This window comes from Gossypium arboreum, chromosome 9, assembly GCF_025698485.1.
Source record: "Gossypium arboreum isolate Shixiya-1 chromosome 9, ASM2569848v2, whole genome shotgun sequence".
Classification (NCBI taxonomy): Eukaryota; Viridiplantae; Streptophyta; class Magnoliopsida; order Malvales; family Malvaceae; genus Gossypium; species Gossypium arboreum.
In genome coordinates this window covers 60162202-60172219 of record NC_069078.1, presented here as the reverse complement: position 1 = coordinate 60172219, position 10018 = coordinate 60162202, and the positions used below count along the sequence as shown (strand labels likewise).

The following is a 10018-nucleotide window of genomic DNA, read 5'->3' as shown; positions in this document are numbered from 1 at the left end:
CCAGTTGAAACATTCGGAATAAAAGTCGAATATTTAGGAATCTCACACAATAAGTACCTATACCATAGCCCGAAGCCAAATCAAGGTAACTTATATCCGAAGTACTGATATCATGGCCCGAAGTCAAATCAGCTAATATTCATGGCCCGAAACCAAATCGATATAACTCGCACCTGAAGTGCTAATATCATGGCCCGAAGCCAACTCAGTGTATCTCCTAATGACATGTCACTAGCATCCTAAACTATTCCTAAGGCTCAACCGGGATTTCAAACATCAAATCGTCGTAGAATTACTATCATTCATATCCACAGTCTCGTATTCGCAATTTATGCATTATCAAAGCATATTAAATACATTTGTATTGAAATTTATCACATACGAACTTACCTTGAATGTGAAAACGACGAAATAGGTTGATTAGTCGATAACTTTAGTTTTCTCCTGATCTAGATCCGAATGCTACTTTTCTTGATCTAAATATATTCAAAATTAACTTATTTAATAATCTCTCTTTTCAATTTAATTCAAAACACACATTTAAGCATATTTACACTTTTTCCCCAAGGACTTCACCACTTTTACAATTTAGTCCTTATTACATAAAATCACAAATTCATGAAAATTCTTTAATAGCCATGATAGCCGAATTACTATAATGCCCCTATCAGCCCATATTTTTCATTTATTTCCCATTTTAACCTCAAAGCTTTCATATTTCACAATTTAATCCCTAATTTACATTTTCACTAAAAATCACTTTATAAAACTTGTATAATTCACAACCAACATTCAAAATCTATCAAGAAACTTCAAAATACATGCTTATTCATCAATGGAAACATTAAAAATGTTTAAAAATTTTACAAAATATTCCCTGGGCTAGCTAGTACTAGATGCAACTATCACAAAAACATAAAAATCATAAAAAAAACGGGATAAAAACAAGCTTACAATTGAACCTTGAAGTAGCCGAATGTTTCAAGCCCTAAAATGGCTTTCTTCTTTGCTATGTACGGCTAACAAAGATGAATGAAACTCATCTTTATGTTTTTGTTTTATTAATTAACCTTTATTTATAATTTACTATATTAACCTTATTATAGAACCATTTAAATCACCTTTTATATGTCCATATATGTCCACTCATGCTATTAGTGGTCTAATTACACAATAAGGACATTTACATTAAGGTTCTATAGCTATTAGATACTTTTAGCTAATAGAACTTCACTTTTACACATTACGCGATTTAATCCTTTTTCTCAAATTGACCATTTAAACGATAAAACTTCTTAAATAAATTTTCACACAATCATCATACCATGTTATAAACATTAAAATAATAATAAAATAAAAATTTTGATGTTGTATTTTTCGTCCCGAAATCACTGTTCTGATTTGACCAAAAAGGGGGCTATTACACTAATCGTAGATAAAAGACAAGAGGCCAACCACTTATCTTGCTGAATGAACGCCGATGCATCTGGATTTGAAGTCAGAGTGCCGTCTGGGTTCGCCACAAACCTAGCCGAAGCAAGTAATGTTCCTTCCAAAAATCCCTGCAACTCATATCCTTCTATGATGAGTCGAATGTGTTGTTGCCATTAGATGAAATTTGCTTCATCAAGTTTTACTGTATCATGATGAGGGAACGACTGAATCAGATGAGCACTGAAAAATGGAGGATGATCGGTCGAAGTAGAGTTCGTTGAATACACCATACGACTATAGCGGAAGCAATCACCAGGAACTAGGTGACTGATACCGTATTAGGTACTATGCTAAAATGGATATTGACTTTTAGAGAATAAACAAATCTATTGAGAAATTGTTCTGTATTCTTTTTACTTACCTTAAATCAGTCCACAGATGGTGTTTATATACATTGGTAAGAGTAACTGATCTTAATTGCATACCTGACTTAAGCAACAAACTTCTTCTAACTAACTGCATACTTAATTATCAAACTAAAAGATCTAAGCTAGTAGCTCTACACTTTAACAAATCCAATATCCTTTGTCATGATCATCTTCTTTTTGCTTTTACCCAGGTCGATATCTCTGATACCAATTTGTTATGAATCCAAATAATGGATTCAAGCTTGAATAAGAATGGGAGATTTCAAAAGAAGGCTGAATTTCTTTTCATAGATAGATTAAAAATGTATTACATTCTTCAATATATTTGCTTAGCTCATGTAACTAACCATAGGACATCTGGACAGCTGTAAAAAACAATACATTACTAACAAAAATTATTTATTTCTATCAGTCGCATTCCAACTCAACTCACAGTTCAGCTTCCCTTATCTTCTTTAGCCATCAGCCTTTAGTCTTTCTCACGAGCATTCTTCCAAAGGCCTTCATTGTTGGGCTTTGCGCCCTAGTCTGTGCCTGCATCCTTGTTACGCCATTCCTTACTCTTCACCATAAGGGTCATTTGCATAACAATAATTGAAACAGAAGACTTAAAAGAATACTTCGTATATTACTGAAGTTGTCGTTTGTAAGCAACAATACGCTTATATAGATTGAGTTTTTTACTAATTTTCTTAACAAATATATATATTTATGTTTCCACAAGAACCATTACCAAGTGCAGTCTGACAATCCTTGCATCAACGATCATCGTCTGAATCATGAACAATTCTAGACCTTTTCACCCCCTTAACAGTTGGAACACTAGCTCCATCATCTTCGACAGCATCAGATTCAGACTCCCCTTCATGTGACAACACTTTATCTAATCCATTGCCATCATTGTTTCCATCTTCAGAGTCACTGCACCTTTCATTTTCATTTTCATTTTCATTGTCATTGTCATTATCATTTCCAACATTGTTGGGAACATCTTGTCCGACAACATTTGTTGTTGTTGGGTCCAAGATTTTGAAGTCTCGACAAGTGCTGCGTTTAGCGTGCTTCAATAAGTTCATCTTGGTTGCTTTGCTGAGTCGAATCAGATGTTTTTCATAATCTTCAATCTGGAATATCAGCTCTGGGATGCATTTATTCTCCCTTTTGATCTTGTTTATCATTCCTTTGCTGTTAGCGTTTTCTTGTTGAGCCTGCAACTCATTTTTATATCAGAAAAATGCAGTTGCTCAAGCAAAAATCCAAAATAATATCAAATAAAGGACTAGGGGTGTAAAAAGTCAAGCCAAGCTCGAACTGTAAGAATCCCAATCTAGACCTGACTCTGGCTTTAGTTCAACCAACTTCATTCTAGATGAAAAGCAAAGCAAATTGCTTGAGCTTGCTTAATTAAACTCATTTACCTAAAAATATTCTAAAACAAAAGTGAGTAAAGGACTAGGGGTAATGAGCAAAACTGAGCTTAAGTAGTAAGAATCTTAATCTCGAGCTCAACTCTAGCTCGATCAGGTCTCACTTTTAAAACTCAGACTCAATTGAAGATGAAAAGCAAAATACCTGAGCTTGCTTGATTAGGCTTATTTACCTAGTAAAACATGAGCTCGAGTGGCATACTCAACATCAAGCTCAGTTGTTTGTGCTTGAGCTCAACTTTGAGTGTGAACTCGATCAACATTTTCAATACTAATCCAAAACAGAAAAAGATCAAGCATTAAAATACTTGAATTTGGCTCGCCCAATAACTCAAGTAGCTTGTGAGCACAGATGGCTCGTTTTTACACCCCTATAAGCAACAACAAAATGCCAACAGGATTAAAGTCTGTACTTGTTGCATCTCTGCCACAAAGTTATAAAGCGGAACAGTGAGCTCCTTGCAAGTTAATTTGACAAGCTTCTGGAATTGAAGGCTTGGTAAAAGCTGCTTCTGACCTTTAGGGGCAATCTTGAGCTTTGAAATCAGAGCTAAATTCTTATAAAATCTTGCGGTTAATCTAAGAAAATGCTCAGCTTGATTATCTGTATTGTATAATATCATAAATTCAGTTTAAAAGAATGATAGAAAAGTTAGAGATTTTGATCTTAATTGCAAAGTTCTTGCTTACCCTTGAGGCTCATCAAAACAAAGGAAGATAATACTTCAACAACGGCTTTAACCCTCGAATATACAATTTCCTCAAATGTGAAACCCAAATTATGCTCTCCATTCTGGTTATGATGAATGGTCTTTTGAGCAACTTGTGAAGTTGCCTTCAGTTTTTTAGTTGACCAATCCATGTCGATAATGACAGTGTCTGTTATTTGAAGTAGACAAGAAGCTATAGCAATGGTTGTTGACTGGTTTACAACAAGGTATTCCGAGACTTGCGACAAGTCACTGTTGTTTGGTCCTACAAACCTTAAGAGCTCCTTTAACATTTCTTGAGCCACAAGCAAATCTGTTGGTGGTGAGCTCAAATTGATGGCTAGTCTAACCATGCTTTTCGCAATACTGGAATTTGCTGTGTTGTTGGTTTTGCACATATGAATAGCCCAAGCTCCATGAGAGTTCCTCCATTTGCAGGGCAATTTGTGACCAATCATCAACATAATATCACAAAGAATCTGAAAAACAAAGAATTACACTTGGACTGATTTTGTTTCTGAAAGTAGCAGTAGTTAAACCAAAGGAAATAATCATATACCTCAACCGTCCGAAAAGCTGATAGTTTCATAAGATCTGTGAGCAGCGGCTTCAAATATTTCTGAACGAATAACTCTTTGTTTTTTATATCTTGGTCATCAATTTCAGAGGCTTGACCACATTCATCATGCAAATCAGCATGCTCAAGTTCGGGAACTGACAAGAGATTCTCAAGCAAGTGAGTCAAACAAGAACCACATAGACTGACTGTTATCATTTCTTTCAAGCAAAATAATGCTAGAAGGAGATGTTCCTTTCTTTCCTCTGCATCCTTTTTTGCTTTGCTTTCATTTTTCCTCTGACTAGTTGCAACATCTGAACCAGGTTTGAGCAGAAGAGTTAATCTCAGCAATGGAGGCCCCAGCATATTGATTTCCCCATAGATCAACTTCTTCATCGGACCTTCATTTCCCACAGCGGCTGAAGATTTTACATGATGAAGGGATGCATTCAAAGCAAATGAAATGATCTTAAAACAACTCTTTGATGTCTTGCTTGAGGATGACTGACTATGATTCTGTGAAGTTGCTTCTATGTCAGAGCTTTCACTACTGTATAACTTCAGTGCTATTAGCAATAACTGATAGATGCTTGAAGTTGCCAAGAAAAATGAATGTTCTTGAATCAATTGGGGGTTGCCTGAGTCAATGTCATCTGTTGCATCTTTAGCAGTAGCTCGTAAATTTGGTCTTTTGCCAACATTGCTTTGTCTTGAAGTACTTGCCTCCTTTGCCAATGAATCATGGCGGTCAACAAACTGCATAATCTCCTTTTCAAGTTCAACCTTTTGATCTGCTGCTTTCTCCAAATCCATTGCAACGGTATTCAATACCACTTCAATAACTCCAGACAAAATCAATGCAGAACATTTCCGTTTCTCTTCATGAACAGCTGCAGAGCTTGCATCATGAGTTTGACCAAGAATGTCTCCTTCAATACGAATTCAAGAAACTAGTATGGGAAAGAAACCGAGTTCAACAAAAGGAAATAGAGACTAATGCACATAATGTCCTAGATATTAAACTAGGGAACAATTAAGAAGTCTTCTTTTGTTTTCTTCGTAGTTCATGTTGAGGGGGGATTGGCTCCTCCAGAAGAAGTATTCGAAGTGTCATCCTTGAGGACGCTGGCCCGGTCTCTCAACAATGGGAAGGTATTATCCCTCAGGGGAGGGTTTTGCCCCCCATCCACAGACAGCCGTATAAGATTCATGGAGGGGGGGCACCTCGACCGGACGTGAGTGCCTTGCCCTCAGTGGGATTCGAACCCCTAACTTATGGAATATACCCCAGTAGGTGACTTATATTCCATAGGTCAAGGGTTCAAATCTCACCAAGGGCGAGATGCTCACGTCACCTCTTGGTGGGTGGCCGTACGTCCATGCACAGTCAAGGTGCCCCCTCCATGAACCATACACGGCTCTCCGCAGAATGGGGGCAAAACCCTCCCCCGGGAGACAATACCTTCCATTGTTGATAGTCTGAGTCAGCTACTCAAAGGACGACACTTCAAAGACTTCCCCCAGAGGAGTCCATTCCGTCGTCAACAGTTCATATCCAAATAGAAAGATACAAACAATATAAAAGGAAGAAAACCTTCAAACCTTCCAAATTTGCATTTCTTAGAAACTTCCGGATCTTCAAAAAAGCACCGGAAAACACCTTGGTAGACATGTTCCTGCCATCCTGAAGTAGTTTCACGTTATGATGTAAGACGCAATATATTACCAATGTAACTTTTAGAAAAAAAAATTCATATGCCATCTTCAACACCATGAATTGGATTTTTGTACATGTATTTTCAATGACGACAATACCTCATTCTCTTGCGAGAGGGAGAAACCGAAACATGCCCCAATAGAATCCAAAAGTTTATCAGTTTTTCCATGAGTCTGAAGAAGTAAAATCCAGGAGATGCAAGAAAGAAGGCAATCCAGGGGCTCCTGAATAAGTACTTTGCCATTTTCTGATTTAATGCAAGAGCTAACTCCAAGCTGGACATCCGGACCCTGTGGAGATCACACTTCATGTCAAGCTATCAACTGCAGGTTATCATAAGCTGCATAACTACACAACAATTCTCTAATATGCAGGATGGATATGAATAACTCTACAAGTTCTCCCGTTAGAAAATCAAATATTTGAAATGAAAGGTCTTTGTTTAAATTCAGGATCTATGCTGCTTCAACTCTTTACTTTCCCTGAAGTATCCATTTCTAACAATTGTATCCGGCAAATATCCAGACATAGACCATGTCAGACACGTAACTGTGTCCAACATTCACCCTTAAGTCCTACTAACTTAGCTTAGGACTAGTACAAGCTTTACATAAGTTATTTTAGAGCTTCAATAACTACCTCTTTGAAAAACTGGAGAAAATGAGGTAAGAGAAAATCAAAGACAAGCCCTCCAATTGCCGGATCCGCTAGAACGAGCTTCACCAGTCCTTGATACACAACTTGCTTTACCTTTGCCTAAATGCAGCAATTTCACCAGTTAGAAACATAGTTCATAAGGAACAAAAAGAAACAGTAAAGCTAATATACAAAGAGTACCTGCTGATAAAGACATCTCTGCAGCAAAGCACTCAACTCCTGAAAGAGATCTCCCCCCATGCTGCAAGGTATGTCAGCTTGCTGACTGCAGCTTGCTTGGCTAGACGAGTCTTGGAGAGAAAACAAGCCATCCCCCTTAGGTTGCTTCTCCGCTAGTATAAGCTCGATAATGGAATTTGTTGCTGCAACACGAACTGTATCTTCTCTTCTAAACACAGCCTTGCGCACAACCAAAATAGCATAATCCTGAAATGTTGAAACAAACAATTAAATTATAAGCATTCTACAAATGAGGCAAATCTTCCACCTCGTGATATAACATTTTTCTTCAGGATTGCAGATCACTGATCAGAAACTGAAACATAATTACTAAAAGATTTAATTTGATGTAAGTCAGATTTCAATATTCTAAAAACATTTTGTTTCTTTCACTCATTTCTGGTGATTCTCCATAAACAGCTGCCCACCCAACACACTAGAGGCTAATTTGCATTTTTAAGTAACTTTATAAGTTACAAGCTGACCGTCTATGTCCATTAAATTGTGCTTGAGATATATACCCGAAGATCACGACTGAATCTGATGAGAGGCAAAAGAGCACTGACAAGATAAGAGGCAATTTTTCCATCCATGAAAGTGAAGTAATCCAACAATTCCTTAAGCCGGGGAATATGTTCCATCATAGGGTAAGGATAACACTGAATGAGATAACAGAGCAGCCTGCACATCAAAACTAGTGCTATCAATAACCAAAAATAAAACAAAACCAACATTTTATCTTTGCAGTTACCTTAATATTGGCCTACTCAGCTCTGGCTTCAAAGAGAGAATGCGAAACTTGATTTGCTCTATAATCTGTGTCAAAACCTTCAAATGAATTACTGAAGCATTCTCATAGGGAGAAAAAGAAGCACCAATTAATAATTTCTAGGGAGAAGGAGATCATAGTTCAAATAATTAATACTAAAAATAGGAACATGTTTCAAACTAAAAGTCTTCACGCAAAAGGCTAATAGATCATCAAAAAGCTTCAAACATTCCTCATTTTATGAAGGCAACTGCGGGACATACAAGTTTCATAATAGCAAGGGAGAGAGCATAGGAAGAGAAAAGAACAAACAAGATAGTTGTTATCCCATAGTTTAATATTTGCAACATTTCCATCTTAATTGAATTCCTATTCCATTCTTTATCTCTGGCAATGCTGGTCGGTAGCTTTATACAAAAATTATGTAGTCTAATTGTGATTGCATAACTAGACAAACCTCGTTTCTTGCCATATCATGAACCTCAAATAGAGTTTTCAGCATCTGAATACCAAGCTCTTGAATGCCAAGGAGACCATTAGAATTGCCGAGCTCTTTGCAGTTTACCTCCCCAACTGACTCTAGCAAGATAAAACCAAATTGCAAAATACTAGGCACCATGTGCTCCCTCCCATAGTTGCTCTCATTTACCTACACACCAGCACAATGATACATAATGCAAATTTAAATATATGATTACATGATAGGAACATAATTCATAGGGCAAAAGAAGGGAATTACAGCTCTTAACACGGACTTCTCGACCACTTTAACACTCTTCAGATATTCTCCCTTAATATCATCCGGTATCCATTTACATTCTCTAAATGAAGGAACAAGTCACATACACATTAATTAACTATTAGCAGAATTTGAAGGTTTTAAAGGAGTGGCCCCTTACTTGGTGAATTTATAGTCACGGTATGCGGTAAGCAAAGCTGTTTTCAAAACAGCCATTGAGCTTTCACTAAACCTCCGTACCCTTGACACTGACAATAAAACAGCCACCGTGAAATGATTAAAAGCTCGAAGATCAGATTTAACTAACCCCATAACCTCTTTCCCCAAAGAAGGATCCTGCTTGACTGCAAAGTTAACATGCAACAAAACAGTCCCTTCAACTTGCCTAACAGTGGAAGCCATTTTTGAACCCGATTCAGACCCAAAAAAGTACACAATCCCTTCAATAATCTCCCTTTTATTGAACCCTTTCGAAGCCAAAACTAACAACTGATAAACAAGGGAAGGCAAGTCCATCAAATCCACAGTTTTAATCCCAACGAAAACTTTCTCCAAAAACTCGTTCCCTCTCGTTTTATCAAGAAAACTAAACTCTTTGGCAATGGAAACCATTTTAAGCAAAAATCCTTTCGACCATTTGGAATCAAGAATCTTATCCACGACGGAATTCACATAGTCCCCACCTTTTTCCTCCGCGTTTCGAATCAACTCGAAACATTGCGGCAAAAGATCGAACAGTTGGGCATCATCCACTGAAACAACCCCTGATAAATCTGATGCAGCCAAATCAATAACCAACTTGAGGTCTTCTAAAGGAACATGGATCAAAAGGGTGTTGAAAATTTTGATTGCTCTGAGGGAATTCGAGTCGTGGGGAAGCGAAGGGAATAATTGAGTGTATGATGAGAGAAGAGAAGAGAGCAAAGAACAGACAGTGGGGGTTCCGGGAGAGAGTGAAATGAGGGAGAGAAGAGAGATGACGTACTCGCAGACGGCGGAGGAGGGACAAGGAGAGGCGGCGCGTGAATGGAGGTAAGAGAGGAGGTCCTTGTGAGAGTGAGGAGAGAGAAGAAATGGAGGCAGTGAAACGTTGGATTGTTGGTGGCTGTTGGAAGGTTGCTTTCGTTGAGCTAAATGCACGATATCGACGTCGTTTAACGGCGGCGCCGCCGATTCCTTGGCGGCCATTGCTGTAATTAGTTGCGGTCTGGGAGTCTCTCTCACTTTCTATCCGTATTTCTCGAGGCGGGAAATTTGGAGTTTAAGCTTTTACATTTTTGCGCGGGAAAATCTAACACAAAAGCAATCCATATCTGGGCCGGACCCGGTTTAAATTTTTTTTTTCATTTTTGGTTTTCG

At 37.8% G+C, this 10018-nt stretch overlaps 1 protein-coding gene across 1 annotated transcript; it reads right to left on the bottom strand.

The window, feature by feature from the left end:
• Window positions 1-2122: 2122 nt before the first annotated feature.
• LOC108455015 (uncharacterized) lies at window positions 2123-10018 on the bottom strand. The gene is made up of 13 exons (XM_017753639.2): window positions 8820-10018; window positions 8660-8741; window positions 8378-8569; window positions 7903-7967; window positions 7673-7832; window positions 7113-7358; window positions 6915-7031; window positions 6374-6565; window positions 6161-6242; window positions 4559-5487; window positions 3980-4478; window positions 3703-3893; window positions 2123-3070 (listed from the first exon to the last, which is right to left on the bottom strand). The coding sequence occupies exons 1-13, from the start codon at window positions 9845-9847 to the stop codon at window positions 2621-2623; spliced, it is 4233 nt and encodes a 1410-aa protein (XP_017609128.1). The 5' UTR covers window positions 9848-10018; the 3' UTR covers window positions 2123-2620.

What these genes read in the sequence shown, in the direction of transcription:
- LOC108455015 (XM_017753639.2), bottom strand. Translation starts at nt 9,847, where the DNA reads ATGGCCGCCAAGGAATCGGCGGCGCCGCCGTTAAACGACGTCGATATC. An exon ending in CCCTCTCGCAAGAGAATGAG is followed by an intron (nt 6,243 to 6,373) that starts GTATTGTCGTCA and finishes AAACTACTTCAG; the next exon opens with GATGGCAGGAACATGTCTAC. An exon ending in AAGAAATGCAAATTTGGAAG is followed by an intron (nt 5,488 to 6,160) that starts GTTTGAAGGTTT and finishes TTCGTATTGAAG; the next exon opens with GAGACATTCTTGGTCAAACT.